The sequence below is a fragment of the Crocodylus porosus genome, unplaced genomic scaffold (genome assembly GCF_001723895.1).
Source record: "Crocodylus porosus isolate Cpor-Errol unplaced genomic scaffold, CroPor_comp1, whole genome shotgun sequence".
Taxonomy (NCBI): domain Eukaryota; kingdom Metazoa; phylum Chordata; order Crocodylia; family Crocodylidae; genus Crocodylus; species Crocodylus porosus.
Window position 1 is genome coordinate 19,404,474 of NW_017728911.1, and position 21,444 is coordinate 19,425,917.

Consider the following 21,444-nt stretch of genomic DNA (forward strand, 5'->3'; position numbering starts at 1 on the left):
GTGCAGAAGATGGCCCAGAGGCCTTGTGGTGTCATGCCCCAGGCACATCAGTAAAAGACCTGTCACTTCCATGACTACTTATTTATTCAAGATCAAACCAATACAAGTCAATTCTTGCCTTAAATATAAACTTAATTGAAAATATCTCATACTAAAATTAAAATGCTGCTTGCTGGATTTATTCCTGGGTGGATCTGATTTAAGCTTTTTGGGCCAACAGGAAAGTTAATTTTAGTAGTATAATGACAAAAGAGCCATTTGTAAGATTATTTTGCTGGACAAAGAGTTGTTTTGATTTTATCCCATTTTAGAGTGATACAGCATTACAGTGCTAAAATGTAATGTGTTCTCAGAATGTTAATTAAGAGTAAAACTGATTATTCTTCAGAAATTTCCTGGACAAAATTACTGGCTACCACATAATGCTAAGACCCACATGACCCAAGGAGTGTTATATTTAGCCTTTTTATTTCTGGTTGGGCCATCAGATGACTGTTACACTTCAAAATGAACTTCAAACACTAGTGCTCCACTTACTGGTAGAAAATATTAAATGAGAACACTCAGCTCCCATTCTTTAGTGATTCTGATGCACAAATTCACAAACTAGAGTGAATCCTAATGCTTTAGAAATATTGAAAATATAGTATATCTAGAATGACTTTTTATGAAGATAAGCCAGAAATTCAAGCCAGAAAAGCTAGCTGGCTATTTTAAAAAAAAAGTTTATCTGCTGATCTTTAATATTCTGGACCAGCATTTTAAAAGGGATTGCACTGATGTTTATGCATGATTTGAACTGTTGAGAAAATATATTTTTACCGGCTTCAGTAGCAATGGTGCATATATATGGCTGTAATGTATACAGAGAAAAAAAGTTATTTTTTATATGCTGAGCGAGAGCTGTTTGGTTGGGCATTTTTCTTTGTCTCTGGTTTTTGTTTGTTTATTTGTTGGGGTTTTTTGCGAAAGACAGTTTATAGAGCTTTAAAATGTATAATCATTGAAATGGCTACATTTTACCACAATGACTCAAACTAATCACTTTTAATTTTGAGCCCTCTTAGCAAACCACTTTGTAAAATAATAACAATTCCAGAATTAAAATTCCCTATATTGTGAAGATATTTGATTTTTACTAACGAATACAAATATTTTTCTCATTAAATGTTTACAGTTAACTGAATATTTCTGCAACTCACTGTAGAAGTCATAAGGGCATAGTTCACTATAGCAAGATCTATGGCAGAGATAAGTGGCGATACTAATTGAGGCATTGCATTAATAAGTATCTAATATTCGCCCTAGGTAAGGCACAGAATGAGCTATTTTTATCTTGGCTGCCTTTCTACTGTAGAAATAATAAGAGGGCGCCACCTAGTGCCCTGCAGCACTAGCAACTGGCCAGGCCAAGTGAGAGTGCAATAGGAATAGCTAACACGATTAAAATATTGATGTAGTCACAAAAATCGTTCATTAAGGCAATTTAATCTTTGCTATTAAATGTACTTTCAATTCATTTGGGGTAATTAAGATGCAGTTAAAGTGATTAAATTCTAATTACTTATGCTAGACAAAGAAATATTTGTCACAGTATTGCAGTTAAATAAGGACTCAGCTAAAGAAAGTTAATATTTACTTGAAATGATGTAAGGGGAAAATCAGGTTCTTTCCCCTTATTAATTTGATTAGCAGCATCTTCTGTAATGGTGATGTCAGTGCACTCAAGCAGTTAAGAATCCATCAGCCTCACAGTTTGTGTACACCCCACATCCAGAGCTGTTGAGTCAGCACCACTCAGTCTGCCTCACTTTATTATTCCAGGGGAAGCAAATTAAGGTGGCTCATTTTAATACACTGCAGGTCACTGAGTTGTTTACAATGCAGATACTCAGCTGGGATCTAGCCTTGTCACCCTGTACTCATTCTGCAGTCTCCCTACCCACAACGTGTTATTTTTAGCACTTTATTTTAGGTATGAAACAAAAGCGGCATAGCAGGAAAACCCTTTTGGATTGTGAGAGGCAAATGCTAAAGGGATATAGCCCAGCACACATTTTCCAAATGCTTAAAGCCGGATAGGGCTACAATAAAATACTCCACTCCATATAAGCAGGTACTTGAACAATTAAAGGAGGGAGGGGGGGTTATAGGTAAAAGGACTGCTCTTTGTCACCAGGAGAAAGAATTAACCTGATGGAATCTAAGAGATACACAGACATTTCAAAATAGTGAATATTTTCTCTGCTGGGGTGGTGGGGGCAGGCAGTTTGTAATGAACAGTGCAAAGCAATACTCATGTCTTATTAGCCTGGATTGGCTTTTACCGTAAAGCTTCCTGGGTTTGTACAGAGCCTAACCCAACCAAGACCTGATCCTGATAGGAGCATCTAGGCACTACATAATGTTACCAGTACTGTTAGTAAAATTAAATGAACTGTTTTACTAAGTTGGCTGCCACACTTATGTCTGATGGAAGGGGACTGCACAATGAGGTACCTTTACCACAGGGGTCATGTGCAGAGGCCTCCCACACCCACTTACACCAGAGAAGGCAGCAATGAGAATGTGATGGGGCAGGCAAGGGAGGGATCCCAAAGATCCATCAGACCTAAGGTTGGTGAAGTGACAGAGAAAAATTGTCACTGCTTTTCAGGGCTGAGCTGGGTTGCTTGCCTTTAGGGAGTGTGAAGAATATGAAAAGTATAGGCCCCAACTGTGTTCTAATATCTGCTACATTTTAAGAGTTTAGGGGAGATGAGATAACTATTGCTCTTGCTTTCTCCACATGCATTGTATTTGTTGTGGTGATAATCCATGACAAGTGCAGAGCTGTGGTATAAACAGACATATGGTGGACCTCTTTGCTTACATTAAGCCTACTGATTCATCTTCATTAGGGCTGTTTCTAACATTCCAACCCTATAAGCAACTTCTGTCATTTTTTAACTGACTTGCTAGAGTAATGCTTCCTCCTTCTCTACCCAAGGGTAGGATTTCCTTTAAGAAATTACCCTTAAAAATTTACAAAATTTGGTTCTGCCTTGCTGATGGTTTTTCTATGCATAAAAATGTTATTTGATTGTTTATGGCATTGCAAGGTTAGAAATAGAAGCTGTGGAAAGAGAGAGAGAATTACTTTTAGCTTTGGAAGACCAAGATAATGGGCTTTAAAGTCATGAAACATTTAGAATAAGAAAGTATATTTGAGGTAGTTCTAGAAGTTTTTGTGGCTCTGTCTAAGCCCACTACAAAGGACTCAGAATAACTAAGAGGTCTGACTTTACAAGTGAAGTGACAAGAAAAGATAACCCCAACAAATCATTTGAAAACTCTCTAAAGCATTTTTAAAGTGATTTTCTTGTATAGCTTCTCTGGCAGATGTATAGTTTTACACCCACCTCATTTGCATCTGGGGGTGTGTGAAATCCCCCCAGATCAGAACGACACTCACTTTCCATAAGTTTTATGCAAAAACTTATGCACAAGATGAACTTCCTGCAAGTAGCCAGTGTTGCTAGAGGGAGAGCTCACACTTACACAGAGCATAGCACACGAAGCCATTTTGCTCATCCTGCCACAGCCAGCCCGGGTTCTAGGCAGGCCCCTGCTGTCAGCCACAGAGCCCAGATTACTCCCAGAAGGTAGTGGGGTGGCTATAAGCCGTGCTGAAAGCAGCTTGGACTCTGTGGCAGCAGCCATGAGACTGCAAGTGGATGCACCAGGGTCTGGAGCCCCAGCCTGGCTCATTGCCACTGCCAGCTGCACGTGTAGCTCAGGGAGCATAGCGGGGAAGGGGCCAGGGCTGCATTGTCACAACAAGGATTGGGCTCCTCGCAGCACCTCTACCATCTACCCCGGCATCTTCCAAGTCAAGATGGTAAGGCTTTTGGGCACTTGGTCCAAAAACATTGCTGATCCCTGGACTACACTAAAAGCAAGGAGAACCGGGCCTCATATTTCAGGTTACATGGTGAGAGGGTTCAAATATGGAACAAACCACTACAAGAGATCAGAATGATCTTGCCTATAACCAGTTCAAAAGCCTTTCTGCAATGAGTAAAGATAAGGGATCCTTTATCTTTTGATTTAAAACTATGAGCAAAAGCATCTGAGCCTCAAAGAGTGATGGGGGATGTGCTGTGAATAGCTCAAAGCAATTTTTAATTACTGTATTTGCCATCTAGGTGGCTAGTGTCCAAGCAATAAGTAAACCTACCATATGTCATTGCATCAGTCATAACATGCAAATCTTTTGCTTCTATTTCAAGAATAAGGGCCAGAATCTTTGAAAAGAGAATCACTCATTATTTTATTCCCAGCTTTTTGAAGGAAATGTAGTATTCATGAGAGCTAAGGGCTAGATAGCCCTGGAAATGCCAGTCTGGCAAGAATGGTAGTGACAATTCTGTAGGTGACTCGCTTGCCTCTGAAAGTGTTGTACCGATACCCTTCCATGATACAGAAGAGGCATAAAACTAAGGTCCTGGCCAACTGTGATCATCAAAGATTCCCTGGCACTTTCTGTAGGAGGAGGATGGTTAGGTGGACACCTCAAATTTGGGTAGAACTCATCTAAGGACCCTTGCTAGTTGCAACACAACACAGCTTTTGTCTTCGCTTTCTGAGTTAAACTATTGTGAAGTGTTCTTTGTTAAATGACTGCTCTTTGGTAAAATGTAAGATTGGATCCTGAAGATCCCAGACGTGCTTTACAACGGCAGTCTACACATGCACAATTATTTATGCCCAGTTGGGAATAGTTTGCAAGATTTCCCATCTTTGCCTTACCAAGGTACTTAAGGAAGATCATCTCTGGGGATGAATGGGAAGTTCTGTTTCTTTGCTCATTTAGACTACAGCATCTTGCTAAAACTTTCAGCCATGGGGCTAATTGGTGTCAAGTAATGTGTCAAATGTGATGGAAATTAGAGCAGTGTGAACCTGCCCATCAAGAACTGAACTGAGACTGCTACTTCATTTCATGTAGGGCACCAAGCTACCATCAAGTAATAATGACTTGTGGTCACCACTGACCTGGGCCAGATTTGAAAACATGACCTCTCACCTTGAGGTGAAAGGCTTCATATCCCATTACCAATTTCCTGAACTAGTTACTCCACTGCTGCTTGTTCTAATCTTTCAAAAACATTACAAAAGCTTAGCTATATGAAATCACCACATTTTGAGGCATATATCTACAACTGAGTCTGCCTGCAGCTGCACTGAGACATAAGCAAATCTTTAAAAGGAAGCAGCCAAAAGAAATAAATCCATAAGGCTTAAACCTACATTGTGTCTTGGCTTCGGCCTTTGCTAGTGATAGAATCAAGCCATAATACTGATGGAAACGCAGGAGCTTTTCATAGAGGAACAGCTGAGCAACATAATTCCATTGCTGCCACACACTCACACAGAAGGATTATACTCAATGCTCCATCCATAAGGAGAGACAGAAGCCTGTAGAAAATATTTTCAGAATCCTTCTTTTTATTCACATCTTGAGGTCTTGACAGTTTTCCACTGGTGACATTTTCATGTTTGAAAGAGGGTGGTCATTGCATTTTCAGCCACTGGCTGATGAACTTTTCTTTCAATGGGAGCTGTCCTGTAATTTCAAAATGTTGTATAGAGATCAGTGTATGTTTTGTCCATCTAATTTTTCTTTTCTGTTGTACATGTTGATCCTGAGGGCAACATTTTCCAAAAGAGCAGCTGTGAGAGACTGGAACTTGTTGTGGTGTGTAAATAAAATAATTTTTATTTAGGTTTAAATAAAATTAACCTGCCTTCTACTCTTTGCTTCAGATGATAACACATCTGAAGCAGAGAGTAGAAGGCAGGTTAATTTTATTTTTTGCTGTTTTCATGTGTTCCATTTATGTGATTAGGATGTGAAAATCCAGGAGTTAATGGCAGTTATCAGTTACATTATTTCATACAAAACATATATTTAGTCACACACACAATTAGATGGACAGCATGGAAACTGATTCTCTATTAGGCCTTAAAAAACAACTTCTCTTAAGGATGGTCAGGAAAAACAATCAGCATGCCTGTCTCCCTCTTGATAGAAAAGTTTAATTCTTAATATAGGTATGCAAAATATCTACTACCTTACATCCAGTTCCCTAAACTAAACAATATGAATCTCCCTTTTAGAGTTTTCAGCTGGCATTTGGTCCTTCTCCAACTGAAATCAATCTACTTGAGTAGGATTGGCCCCACTGCCTTACATATAATGCATCCAGCACATTTTAAGGATCTTAAAAAGCAGTGCCAAGTGGTGTGATATTCTCATTCTGGTAGGCAAGGCTGAAAGTTCTGTGCCACTCATATACAACTGGGCCTTAATAAGATGTATAAGGCTTGGCATGTCAATTCAGCCAAATCCCCCAGGCAACTTATAAGGAACAAAGGGAGACAAAAATAGATTGATGGACTGTATCAGGAGAATTGCTAGTGTCAAAAATCTCTGTTGCTCAGGGCGGAGGAAGATGGAAGTGACTGGAAGAGGCCATAGTTCAGCTGTAGATTTATAAGGCTCCTTGTGGCACTGATAACATTACATTGTCATATCTACACACATGTGCTGCTAGAGTCAATGTGCCTTTTTCTCTATCTTCTGCCTTGCCTTTTTCTAACCAGTCTGTCTTCAGGCTGTTTCAAACAGCCTCTGAAGGGATGTCATTCACCTGGGGGCACTGCTAGAATGGAAGAACATGGTTCTTTTTTATTAGAGGATGGGGGAAATGGCCAGCAATGCCACAGCATGCATACTAATGCTGCAATGGAGTGATCTGATTTTAGTGTGAAAATACAACACTCCAATGGTTTTAAACTTTTAACATTTTTATTAATTAAATAGCTCAGAAGTTTCAGTTTCTTCCAGGGAAATGTATATTAAAGATACAAATGCAAATTTTCCAGGGTCACCCTCTGCTACTTAAAATAAAAGGTGCATAATACCAACACCTGCTTTGTCTTACAATCCCCCAGGGCTGAATTGAAACTGGTGTCACTGAGATGAATAGTTACAGCTACTATGGCCAAACAAGCCAGCCTTCGTTCCTACTTCTGATAGATCCTCATTTTCATATATCTATGTTTTACATTTGTGTTTTGGCAAGTTGAGGGCTACAATTTATTAATAAAATTGATTGGCTGAAACTTACAGTCTTCCAGAAACCCTGTGATTGCTTTTTGTTATTACTAGACTAATTTTGTTTTTTTTGAGGGGGTTAATTTATAATTGCTATTAGAGGTCTTGTAGTTGTACAAGACAGAGAAACTATAGGCAATGCCTGCCCCAGTGAATGAACTTACAAGCTAAAAACCTGGGGTAACATTCTTAAAAGGGCACCTGGCCACTCAAGTATCTAATTTTCATTGACTTTCAATGGGATTTAAGGGCCTTCAGAAAATTTTACCTTTGACCTGTTTCCCAGGGAAGTCAAGAGGAGTAGAGCTGTGTGGGAAAACACTTTTCCTACCATAAGAAAATTGTAGAGCTTTTGAACTTCTTCCCATTCTGCAGAGAGATGAAAAGGAGCCCTTTTCAAAGATTTTCATGAAACTTCAACGGTAAGAAAGACATCTGCCTCAGAGTAGCCAGTACCCTGGTGGTGGTCACGCTCCACTGGCATTGCTCTAATTCTTGTTTTGCCATGCTCCTGTGTCCCTGATGAGTGTCTTGACTACCATATGACTGACCGTGCTGAGATGGATCTCTCTCCTTCAGAATGACACCATATTTTGACTTTTTAAAATGAAATTGCCAAGACTCTCCAAGCTGACTGACTGGTTGCTCACTTGATAGACTCCTGGAAAATAGGGAGCTGCCTGGAAGGCATGTTGTCACAGTTCATGGCAGGGTCTTAGGCCTTCTGAGCTCCTGGCTCTGCAGCAGAGTTCAAGTCAGGGCTTCCAGGACTCATTGCTGTGGAGTGGGAGCCTAGAAACCCTATGAACCCTGGCTTCAGTGTCTCAGATGCATTCTGGCATTCAGTGTAAATTCAGCCCTGGTGCAAGTCTGTAGATTACATGAGAGAGACACTGGGAATGACTTGGACATAAAAAGTTATTTGATCTTTACATACATAAATTATAGGTACATATCTCTCTTCCTTATCTAGGTGGTGATAAAATCTTGCCAGTACTTCCTGAAGTCCTTTAAGCTTCAGGCACCTTTAAGCTTAAGGCAGTTTCTAACCTATACTGAGCACAACAATGCCTTGTATGAGGCTCATTGAGAACAGCCAACCCCACAAGATGGGCAAGTTTCCTGCTCATCACTGAATGAATTAAATCAACACATTCCTACTTAGATTCTGGCAAACTGACATTTTCCAATGAGAAAAACATTCCAATCATAAAATTTTTGGCCAACCCTAAAAATAAAAAATGTACAAGGCCTTACAGTGGCTTATAGGGGGGAATTCAGATTTGCACAATAGAACCTGGAAGTTGCCTTTTTAGTAACGTTAAAATGAACTATAGATCTTTGTAGGATATGATCCAGAAGATAGAAAATGTTTAGTGACAAGATCATCCACTTTTTTAAAATGCTCTTTTGAACAAGAACCAAGATTTCACTAGGGGTGTCTGAAACAGAAAGAAAACAGCAAACCTTGTGATTAAGTTTGTGGTTCAGCTCCTGGCTCTACTAGAGATCCTAATCAGTGTGTGATCTTGATCAAATCACATGATATAGCCATGCCTCAGTTCCTGACCCATAAAACACAGATGAGGGTACCCCCTTCCTTTCACCCTAACCTTGCTCTCTCTACTTAGAGTATAAGTTTGTTAGGACAGAAACAGTTCCCTTTTCTGATATTTTTGAGCATTTTGGACAATGGGATCCTGCTCAAGAACAGGACCTCAAGCTGCTGTTGTAATATAAATTGTTATTGTAACAGAGAGATCCATCTACAGGAGCACTGGGGGCTGCTTTGTGGTGGGCTTGGAGGGCATGCGCCTGCAATATAAAGACAAGGTGATTGAAGGTAGGGCTCTAAGGATCCTTCCTGGGAATTTTCCTCTAAGGAGTGTGGAATATACAATGCTAGGAAAGAACCTGCATTAGCAGTCTGTGTTCTGCTAATGGATCACTTCAGCAATGTTCTTAGCAACGCATCAGTGCAGTGGTCTCTCACGAATATCCCTGCCATGGCAGTAAAATACACATTGGTTTTTGTTTCTTGCAAGTGCCTATTCAAATGACGCAGTGTAAATAAAACCCTCTTAGAGACAGAGACTCTTTTTCACATAGGCTGGAAGTTGCACACAGGCTATGGACTCAGGATTGTCTGGAGAGCTCAGCTCCTGCTTTGGCACTAAAATGAGCAATAACATTTTGACATGAACCTAGGATGCTGAGTGCTGGGCTCTTAGGGCACTTGTGCACATGACGACTGTCACCATGTACACATGACAGACATTTCCTCTGTGTAACTTAATAGTGTCATAGAATACATGTGCATGAGGTTTGGGGGTTTGCAACGTTGCAAACTAAACCACATCCCCATGTAGTTTAGTTTACAGTGTTGCAAATTGCAATGATGCAGCTGTCAGCTCTCCCCGCCCCCCCGGGCCATGGGAGAGGTGGGCAGGCTCCATCAGACGAAAGGACTGGACCACTCACCACTTTTCCCTTCACCAGGCAGGCATCTGGCAGCTGCAGGCACCTACTGAAGGCAGAAGCAGCAAGGGACCTGATCCTTTTTTCTTTTCTTTTTTTGCAGAGCCTGCCTGCCCCGCTCTCCTGTGATCAGGGGACAAGCTGCTGGCAGGCTGAGTGGCCCCTGAGCTGTGGGGGGCCTTGGTCCTTTCCTCCACAGCAGTGGTGCCTCCACAGGGCTGCGGGGGGCTGCCCCACCTTGGAGGCAGTACTTGGCTGGATTTAACTTTTCCCCAAGCCCACTGGGGCTTTCAGCACCCCATGCACTATCCCTGCCACCTCCCCACTGCCTGGAAACCCCATGCACTGTCCCTGCCACCTCCTTGTGGCACTGATAACATTACACTGTCATAGCTACACACATGTGCTGCTAGAGTCAGTGTGCCTCTTTCTCTGTCTTCTGCCTTGACTTTTTTAACCAGTCTTTCTTCAGGCTCTTTCAAACAGCCTCTGAAGGGGTGTCATTCACCTGGGGGCACTGCTAGAAAGGAAAAGCATGGCTCTGTTTATTAGAGGATGGGGGGAAATGGCCAGCTATGCCATAGAATGCATACTAATGCTGTAATGGGGTGATCTGATTTTAGTGTGATCTTCTAGGAAAGCACAACACACCAACGGTTTTAAACTTTTAACATTTTCATAAATCAGGTGGTGGGGACAGTGCACAGGGTTCTGGAAGCCCTGGCAAGCTCAGAGAGCAGTTGAATCTAGCTAGGTGCTGCCTCCGAACTGGGGCAACACCCTGCCAGCTAGCAGCCCACCCAGGCAGCCCCCGAGGAGGGGTCCACTGTGGAAGGAAAGACTGGAGCCCCCTGCAGCTCAGGGGCTGCTTGGCCCACTAACAGCTGGCCTCCCAGCCATGGGCAGGTTCTGGCTCCAATTAAAAAAAAAAGTATCGAGCCCACATCATAACATGATGGAAAAATTGAAATGGTATGTTTCAATTAAAAACCCACTGTTTCAGTTCAGGGGGCATAAAGTAAAACCTTGGGGGTTAAACCCCTGTCACGTCTACCAGCCCCCATCATGTGTACTAAACCCGCATCACCTGTACAACCACCCATCGCATGTAAAGGTTGGGAAAGCTGAGTCCACTCTCAGGGTAGGACTTCACATTAACCCCCTGTGCCGCGTACTCTTGTTTCTGTACTTGGCCCTCTCTTTTCCTACTTAGCTGACAGGGCAGCCATGGGAAGGGAAGAGAGTTAGATTATGATTGATCCAACCCATATCTACTTCACAGCTCAGCTCTATCACAAAGCCACTATAGGCTCCATGCACTAGATATAGTTAATGCTGCATTGTCTTCTCTCCACTATACAGGTACTAGATACATTAAAAATGGATCTGTTATGAATTAAGAACATCCCCTGTCTTATAAATGTCGCTGACAACTCCACTATAGGTTGAGCTGGTAGCACTACCTATTGTAAAAGTGGCCTGACAATTCCCATTACAGTATAAGACGTGCTATTCATCTATTTGTGATTTTACCAAACTTTAAGCATTCAGACTGAAAAAGTCTATGTTGAGTTTTAGCCACAGGGAGAACATCTCTCATTGATGGTCCTTTCTAGGGTGTCCAGACAGTGAACAGGAGAGGGAGGAATCAGTCTGATTGCCATATGGAATAAATGTGAGCTGAACTAGGCATGAAGCATGGAAGAGTAGATTGGTATGATAAAAATGTAGTGGAGAAGCCAGGAGGAAGGGTATCGAGACAAGCTGGGCAAAGAGACTGGGGTAAGGAGTTGTGAAAGAGGAGATCAGGATGAAAAACTGTAGGAGGGTGAAAGACCAAACTGAAACAGGGACAGACTGGCAGGCACATGAGCTGGAGGAACCTGGCTAGAAGGGAGCTGAACAGAAGAGTTTTTGCCCTTTAAAGAGAAGAATTCCTTTGCTGTCAGCCAATGTCTGTGAAATACATTAGCAACTGTATATCTCATCCTGCTTCACTTGGGATGGCATACAGGTGGTCTGCTAGTCTGCTATGTCACATTGGAGAGAGGTGTGCTATGGGTTCCAGCCCTGATGATGGACCAGAAAGGAGCCAGTACAATGCCACATGACAGAATGTCTCAGTTTTGATTTTCCTTGTTTTTAAAAGCCTAGGAATCTATATGAACACAAACGTATGCTGAAAGAATGGTAAGCTGGAAAAGGCAAGCAGTCAGAAGTTTGGAAATGCCAGAATTACAGTTTCCCTCACAACCTTAAGTCAGACCCTTTGTATATGTGCATGTAATAGTTCTTAATTGTACAATCACATACTATTTTTCCATAGAGCTCTTGCCTCCTTTATTACACAAGATGGACTGTACCTGGGAAGGGGGTGAAGTAAAGGAAGCTGTTGTCCCTAGGACAACCTCACTTGTGTTGCAGAGGTTGGAAGGTGTCTATTGAATAAGGCAGGGGACTGCAGGACAGGGAGAGATGGTCTCATGACTAAGGCACTTGAATGGTCCCTGGAGAAGTGGAGTCTGTCTCTACTTCTACCACAGAGTTCCCATGTGATTCTGGGAAAAAATATTTAAACCAAACTGGTGTCACTAATAAACTGTACCTCTTTTTGACTTGAGATTCTGCTGTCTTGTTTGCCAAGGAGCTGAGCATTCACAACCAGAAGTGAAGTCAATAGGATCTATCCTTTTGAATATACAAAGTGGTATGGAAATGCTCTGTGCTCTGAGGCTGTGCATATGCTGCAGATTTACCAGGCCTGGCCATGGCATCCTCAGACATGCCACATGCATTCTGGTTCAGGAGACAGTTCCCATGAAGTAAAGTACAGGGGATGGATTAATTGTCACTGTCACTCAGCACAGAGATAGTTCTGCTGATTCTGATTCAAGAGCATAGAGCAGGGTACCTCTGCCAGGCACATGAGGTTTGCAGTGTAGATATGGCCTTAAAAACCAGGTCTGAAGCACTCAAATGGGGCATCCAAATGGGGCATCCAAAACTAGCAGAAATTTTTTTCTTAAACTCTGCAGGCCTCAGTTCTGCACGTGTAAAACAACAACGAGGATAAATAAAGACAGTGAACAGCTTCTCATTCAGTAGGCACTGTCTGTCCTATACAGTACAACCACCTTTTAATAGAGATAAAATATTAAGAATGTGAGAAGAGAAAGAATGATATCATTTAATATGAATTTCCTGGGGTGCTGCCACTGAATAAATGTCTGTTAATGTTACGACCACAGTTAAGATCAGTGGCAGCACCTAAGAAAGGGTATTTCAAGTTAGAGGAGGAATCTGCCAGGTGTTTTCAGTGAGTTCCTTAGTTCTAGAATATGCTATAATCCTTGGTCCCTCACACTTTGCGTGATCCTCCCATTTGAAAAAGCCAATTTTTTTCCTGGACACTTGGACAAGCACTGATCTGTGGTGGAAGGCTAATAAAATCTGAATTATTATGGGCACTGGTTTTCTTGGCAGGTATGACACTCTACTATACAACCAGCCTAAGTCAAACTAGAATAGAGTAGTATTTTTAACTTTTTATCACTTCCACTGAGGAAGAGCCAACAGTGGGCACTTTGTGTTAAAAAGAATATAACAAAATTCATGTCTGAAGCATTGGTAGCAACAGCACAATTAAGATTAGAATTCAGTTGTCTTTCCAGGCTCCTTTTTGACTTAAGTTGCTTGAACTGGTGCAAATTATCTGAAAATTTGAAAAGTGCCAGATGATTGTTGCTTAATCAGAAATTACAAGTATTTTACATTGTTTTACCCCATCCTTTCCACTTCTTTGATCCCAGTTTTTTAAGCAGTGCTAGTGTTTGAGAAGCTCAGGACTGAGGTGCATCTGCGGGGATCCTTAGAATAAAATGTTCCCAACTTGGGTCATTTCCTAAATAACCCTTCCCTAGAAATCTTAAATATTACGAACTGCAACACAGGGATCATGAAGCCATCAAGCTAAACAAGATAGTTTCACAATGCATAGCTGTTTCCTTTTTATCCCTATGATTCTGGGATACTGTCCTGTAGTTTTATGATCTAGACCTGGGGGGTTTATAAGTGTAGTTCAACTAGCTTTGTATTTACTGCTTGGTGTAACTGGTGACATGTTGATTCTTAATAAAGAATGTGGAGTGATGGCCTGAAGTATGTTGTTTGCCTAATCAGGATTTTGTAAGGAATGACAAATTATTCTGTGGAAAGTGTGGCTGTGCAAAGGCTGGCATTTGTGCAACCAATGGAAAGTTAAACTAAAGCATTCAGAGAGAATGAAAGTGTTTGTTATGGATGGATCATTTTGTTTCAACATTTGTTTTTCCTCATCAAGGCATCACTACAGGGCAGAGTTAAGGGTAAAACTTGAAGTTATTTTAGAGAGTTAAGATTTTTTAGATGCTTTCATTATATATTTTCATTCATTCAAATGTTTAAATCTTCCAGTTTTTCAATTTATGTATTGCCTTATAATGGTCTCTGCTAGATAAGGCAACATTCTTGTAAGGGTATTTTTAGCTCATAAATTATTAATATATTTTTTCAACATAAACTCAGCAAACAAATATTTTGTCTGGCAATTGATTCACTAACATAATTCTAGTAAGAGTTTACTTGCATGCAAAACACTATATATTGCCTACATGTGGTCCAGTATCCTAAAGGAAAGGCAGATTGAACTTTAAATTGCTCTTCAAGACCTTTTAGGTCAAAACAACTCTAAAAAACCCCCCCATAATTTCTGAATCTCAGTTCATTTGGCCAATGTGTCATAAGACTACCTCCCAAGAATTAGATTCCAGATATTGAAAAATTATAAATTTTTTAATACTTTTCCATGTATAGAATCTAATATTTGGAAGTTTGTCTTAAATTCTTCCCCCACAAAACAGCAGCAAAACAAGTGGGGGGGGGGGCAGGTGGTAGGGGAGTCAAGTGGCCCCTAGCCACCTGCCCCCTCTAACTGTTGCCCCTCTTTTTGCCTGACCCCCGCCAGTGTCTGTGCCTCCCCTGCCTTCTTCTGCTACTTGTCGCCTCTGCTGTACCCCATGTGGTGCTTTCATCTCCCTGCCACCTGCCTCTCTGCCAGCTGCCCCCCACCACTTGTGCCCTCCCATGTCTGCACCCTTGGTGCCTGCCCCCTCCATGATGCCTGCATCCCCTGGCACCTGTCCCCCCCACTACCTGCTTCCCAGAGTCTGTTCCCTAGTACCTGCCCTTGCCCTATTGCCACTCCTCCATGCTGCTTCCCCCCACCCCATCATTGCTGCTTACCTTCCCATTACAACCCCATCTCCATCTAAAAGCATGGAGCAGACGTGACCTCCAGCCCCTGCCTGGTCATGAAAAGCGGTTGTGGTGGTGGCAGCCCTGGTCCCAACTCCAGAGCCAGAGCCAGGGCCAGGGTCAGGGTCAGGGAAAGGCCCCTGGCAGCTGTGATGGGAAAGTAAGCAGTGGAAGGGTTGGAGGGAGGGAGTATGAGGAGGGAAGACAGAGGAGGCAAAGGTGTGGTGGGGAGGGAGAGGCTGTGAGGGACAAGTGGGGGTGGGAAGCAGCAGCTGCAGCTGAAACTCTGATGCCAGTCCTGGGCTTGGGCTTGGAATTGGAGCTGCAGCCACTGCCCCCATCTCATCTTGTACTTGAATCTAAGATGTGCCCCCCCTCCCCGTGAATGGGGAAAATAACCTTGTCTTGGATTCAGGTAAATATAGTATTACCATAACTGGCCCCAGCCTTGGCCCAAGTGAGGACTAGACAGATGCAGTGACTAGACTTCCATTTTTAACTTTTGAGGAAGTTGCTCTAGGTTAGCACTTAGAGATGATTAATAGGGAGGCATAGTGCTACATAAACTTGCATTCACACTGGCCTCCTGTGTCTGTCCAGTGGCTAATCTCCATGTCTTTCCATATAGCACATTCACAAGTGACAAATTCACTTTAGGAATGGAGAATAAAACCACACCAAGAAAGTAAGAGGAAAACATTACATTAAACAGAAATGTTGTAACTGCGATTTACTGGGCCATTGTTCCTAGTGTCAAAACATAGTTCAAAATATATAATTATCTGGGCCTGCAAGACTGTAATAAAATCCTGTTTTCTCTCAGTTCTTTATCCCTCTTCCAATAACAAGATGCTACTGAAAATGGATTGACAACAAATAATGAAAGATAAAAAATGTGAACTTGAAACCTCAGTAAATTTCCACCTCACTTCACAGGGATATTACATAGTTATACGGCCATCACTAATGGGCATTATCAAAGCTTAAATGCCTCAATGATAGTGTTTTCTTAGTTTTAATAGACAATAATAAAGGCATCATTTTCTTCATTAGATCTTTTCTCTTTTTCTCTAGCTTCTCTACCCGGTAGAAAATTACAGTAAATCCAAGGAGATAAAATTACAAGAACATCACTGTACCACCTAGACCAGGGGTCAGCAACCCCCAGGACATGTACTGAGCATGGCACACAAGGCCATTTTGCTCAGCACACCACCACCAGCCTGGGCTCTAGGCAGCTGCTGCCAGCCATGAAGCCCGGGCTGCTCCCAGCAGGCGGCTGGGCAGCTACAAGCCCTGCTGCAAGCAGACTGGGCTCCGTGCTTGGCAGTAGCTACCCAGAGCCTGGGCCAGTTGCAGCCAGGAGGCTGCAAACATCTGCTCCAGGCTGCATCATTAGCTCCATACCAGTGGGTGCACATGAGCCTCGGAGCTGACAGTGGTGGGGGAGGCCTGAGGTAGAGCAACCCCAGCCTCTTCCCCGTTGCTGGCACAGAACTGACGACTGGGCTCTGGAGCCTGGCGCAGCTGTTTGTAGCCAGCCTGGGCTCTGGACAGCTGCAGCAGGCAGCAAGCAGGCTGCAAACAGCTGTGCCAGGCTTCACAGCCCTGACATCAGCTCCATGCCAGCAGTGACTGCAGGTGGACCTCAGAGCAGATAGCAGGAGGGCCATGCTGCCTCTATCCCCACCATCTGCTCCGAGGCACACATGCACCTGCCGGTATGGAGCTGATGCCAGAGCCCGGAGCAGATGTTTGCAACTGGCTCAGGCTCTGGGTAGCTGCTGCCAACCACAGAGCCCAGTCTGCTTGCAGCAGGGCTTGCACCCACCCAGCTGCCTGCTGGGAGCAGCCTGGGCTTCGTGGCTGGCAGCAGCTGAGCCCACCAGACTCCCACCCACTCCGAGCCCAGCATCTGGTTCTGTGTGTTTGTCTGCCTCTGGTTCTGTGTGTCTGTGTCACACACATGTGTCTGGTTGTGGATGTTCGTGTGCATCTGTCTGTTCTGGGTGTGTTCTGGTTCTCTGTGTTTGTGCCCATGGTTCTCTGTGTGCATGTGCGTGTGAGTGTGCATGTGCGTGTGTATGTGGTACGTCTGGTTCTCTCTCTGCTCTCCTTTTCCTTTCTCTCTCTCCTCTTTCTCTTATTTGCCTCTTTTTTGTCTATCTCTCATTGCAACATGCTCAACAAAAAAGGAGTACAGAACAACAAAGGCAACATTTATGATTATTAAATATACTAATATGCTGTGTGTCCTGCCATGTACCCCCTCCCCACCCCCATTTTGCTTTTCTGGTATGCGGGCACTCCAGTACCTTCTAAGGTAGACGTGGTTTTTTAGGCACTCCGGCCAAAAAACATTGCCTTCCCTGGCCTAGACTTATTTTGGTAGACAGGGCCAGGCCACCTGTTCATTGGAAGGTGCTAAGATGGGAAACTTTCTCCCGAGGATTGTCTTCCTGATTGTCCTGACAGGGGCATGAGAAACCATGGGCTCTCTAGTATGATTTGTGGGAGCTGGGAAAGTGGTTTGTGCTCATGGTCTGGTTGCGTGTCCCAGACCTTACCACTTCCAAGGGAATATACGTTTAAAGACGACTCTGTGGCACAGGGGAAGAAAGGTCCAATTTGAATGATCTGTTCCAGATCAGCTTTGTGTTACCAGAGGAGGACCATGAGCACTACCCAGGCTGCAACTGCAGCCCGCCAGATTCCCTTAGGCACAATCTCAATCTGTGAGATCCTGGATGGGGATAATCCCTGCCACTGGGGTGACTAATCTGCCCATTCTATGCCAGAAAGAGATCTTTGAAATATGATGGAGCCCGAAGTTTATTCACGACTTGGGTTTCTCTTATAAACAGGTAAAGATCCTCCTAGTTATTAAATGTAGGAGTAGAAAACATTAAAGAGAACTGTGTATTAAATGCCCTATCTCCTTTGGCATGAGATTCTGCTATAGTATGCAATTAATGCCCACTCATATCCTGAAAGTGAGACATACCAATCTGTGGTCTGTTCCCCAAGAGAAGTGACAAAAACCCTCTCCCTGGGGCATTTAAAAGTGCCAGCCAACACACCAGAGAATACATACCCGAAGACAGTCTCATGCCAACAGGGAGATTCTCTGGGTCAAATTCAGAGATGACTCTAAGGGAGACTAAATTACTGTAATATTCACTAGCCTCCACTATCTATGGCACACCAATTTAGACTCTCTCAAGAGCCCCTCAAACTTAATTAGGGACTCATGTAGACTCACATGCACTCCAACCTACAGCCTACACCCAACTCCAGTCTTTATGCATCATTCTTGAATTTTGTCCACTGCTTCTAAACATAAAGGATTTTAAGAGGATATAAATCAGTGTAACTCACCCTTCAAAAAGATGAGAGAAGTGAGGTGTGAAAAATGCAATGAATAGATGGATGCAATAATTAATTAAGTTGGGGCATGTGCCATTTTATCTGCCATGATGAGTAGCTCTGAGATGGCATAAAAAGGTGCAAGTTACACATCAGCAGAGACTCACACATCACAAAGACTGTTGTTAGATAGATATTACCTTCCCCACATGTTACATACTTTTTAGGTGGGAGTGTCTACCCAGGAAAAGACAAGCTAAGTGGGCTCCGAGCATCTCAGAATTACAGGTGTGTGGGCCAGGAGTATCTCTGGTTGTTAGGCTGGTTGTGTTGAGGTAACATCAGTCTGCTCCACAAGGCCAGTACAAGCAATTTGTGGTTTTACAGCATGCCAGGATGTATCACTCCCAGTGCCCCCTCCATGTGGACGGTCTTTCCTCCTGGATTGTACTGCCCAAACTGGCAAAGGTCTTACGAGTCGGGCAGCCACAGGGAAGCTGGCAGTTGTGGTGGAGCTGTGGGAGAGCCAAAGAGCCGGGCAGCAGGGCAGCCTTGGGGGAGCTGGCAGCTGCCAGTGAGCTGCCAGAGAACCAGAGAGCAGGACAGCTGGGGTCTAGACTGGGCAGCTCCTCGCTACACCCCTGCTCATCAGCCCTCAGGCTGCAAGTCAGAGCTGTGCACTTCAGAGAGGGTATTAACCCTTAATGTTTGACTGCTCACAGCATGATCTGACTTTAAAGATGCCTAACATTCCTTAGAGTGTGAATTGTAACATCTGACAACACCCTAAGTGTGTGGCAGTAGGTCCAAGTATGGCCTTAGTCACATAGGGAAGAGAGACTGGGCAATCTGTATTTGATAGCAGCTGCTCTGGGACCAGGTCCCAGGTCACAGAGCAACATTTTCCTTGTCCCCTCTCCTCAGGACCAGATTCACACGTAGGTAAACTAGACACATGCCTAGGGCCCTAAGTGAAGAAGGGGTCCAGCTGTGTTTATTTTACTTATTATAATTATTGAGTAAAAAAAGTAATATAAAAATGTCATCTTCAGCTGGGGGCCCACAAGTTGGTTTGCCTAGGGCCCACTAAAGAGTAATCCACCCCTGCCCTTCCCTACCATTGCAGCAGCAGCACCACTGAAGGAAGAGCAGCAACTCTTCATGCCCTTTCTGTAGCAACAATAACTCTCTCTGCTGTTGTGGTGTTAGCAGTGGGGTCCTGCTACTCTCCCAAGTCCTGGCTGGGCTGCAGCTCTGCTGTCTGCAGTGCAGACTGTCAGGGAGCCAACTGCTCTCACTCCCACCCCCTTGGGCGGGTGGTGGGGAAAGCAAAGTATGAGGAGGTGCTAGGGAAACAATGTCCGCAGGTTACATGTGGGACTACAAAACATAGCACAGCACTGCAGAGAAGTTCCTGTTTTAAATTGGAATTTTTACTGGCAGGTACACAATCTTTGTGGCAGGCTGAAAATATGCATGCTAGCTTTTTGTAGCAGTAAAACAATCTCTGTAAGCTCTACAAACATAGTGTGTGTCCACAGCCTGTGTCTGGATGTAGGGTGATTTGCCTTGACCACATTATATATTGCCTGTACATTTGGAAGATATGAGACTAAATGACTGATTCTCCCAGTTCTCTCGCTTCATGCATTATAGCATCCTCTTCTTAAATGTTCCCTTTGTCTAAATTCTAAAATCTACTGTGTTTTATTGCAGCATGCAAAAGGAAAGAACAAGAACATGGGAAGGATAGAGGAAATACACCCAAAAAGCCTAGGTTGGTCTTCACGGATGTCCAGCGTCGAACTCTACATGCAATATTCAAGGAAAATAAGCGTCCATCCAAAGAATTACAAATCACCATTTCCCAGCAGCTAGGGTTGGAGCTGAGCACCGTCAGCAACTTTTTCATGAATGCACGGAGGAGGAGTCTGGATAAGTGGCAAGATGAGGGCAGCTCCAATTCAGGCAACTCATCATCTTCATCAAGCACTTGTACCAAAGCATGAAGGAATAACCACAAACTAAACCTCGGTGGAAAAGCTTTAAAAATAAATAAATAAATAAAGACCAGGACCTCAAGATAGCAGGTTTATTCTTAGAACTATTTGAAAAAAATGTTATTTATAAGTCCAAAGAAACCAAAGACTTATTTCACCTGCATTATGACTTTGTTCTGAGACACACACTTTAGTAGGACGACAACTTGCAAAAAAATAAATAAAAAAGAGAGAAAAAGGAATGAAACAACAACAAAAAAGAGAGCGAAAAGAAAGAAACCACTGTTCTTACACCTTCATCCATGATCATTTTCACCGTACGTGGCTGTTTAGTGGTTTGGAGCATAGTGATTTCTTGTCATTGAATGGACATCTTTTCAGATATGGCTCTTCATTTCCACAGAAATTGCCATGAAGGTGTATAGTGTATCCGTACTGTGTACACACCAGTGGTTAGGGACTCAGTCAGGGCTGGTCTTCTGAAGGGGTTGTTGTGCTATAGCATGACCAAAATAGCGTGGAGTCGTCTGAATTCATTTGAATGGTAGTGTGATTTTGCTGTTTTATTGTTTGAACTTACCTGGTGCAACACCTGGAGACAAGTTCAAACTAGGCAAAGAAATTTTGAATGATACCTAAACCAGTGCATTCTCTTTGTTTGTTAAGGAATGTTCAGATTTAAAAAGTAAAACAATATTCCATCCATAAAAAATCGACTAGCTACCAAAGAACACATTTAATATTATATTGCAGGTATTTTATTGCAATGATTTTAATATTCCAAAGCTATTTTTACACAAAATACTATGTAGAGTTATAGGTATAAACTAATCTAACTGTATAACACATAACTTGTAATCAAGACTGTTATTTGCAATTATTAAACCACTTTAATATTTGTTTCCATAATTGGCAAGAAAGAATGTAGTGTTAGTTGTAGCCGTATATACCAGTGTAATAGCACAGATGCTAATAATGGGCTCCAGCTCCCATAAAAGCAAAGAAGCATTTTAGTGTTGGCTTCAGCAAAAAGAGAATAGAGCCGTTACAGCTGTGTGTAAGAATAATGTGAAATCTGCCATGTATGCACACATGTATTACACTGTCCCTGGCTGATGTTGCTGAAAGCTCATCTCATTGAACGCT

The 21,444-nt window shown here is 42.9% G+C and overlaps 1 protein-coding gene across 1 annotated transcript in view; it reads left to right on the forward strand.

Annotated features, from left to right (window-relative positions):
- The window catches only part of ONECUT1 (one cut homeobox 1), a 26,529-nt gene extending 5,362 nt beyond the window's left edge, over positions 1 to 21,167 (forward strand). Inside the window, exon 2 of the mRNA XM_019533948.1 lies at positions 20,015 to 21,167. Within this exon, the coding sequence (XP_019389493.1) occupies positions 20,015 to 20,307 (293 nt within the window). The 3' untranslated portion in view covers positions 20,308 to 21,167. The remainder of the gene's footprint in view (positions 1 to 20,014) is intronic.
- Positions 21,168 to 21,444: the final 277 nt, after the last annotated feature.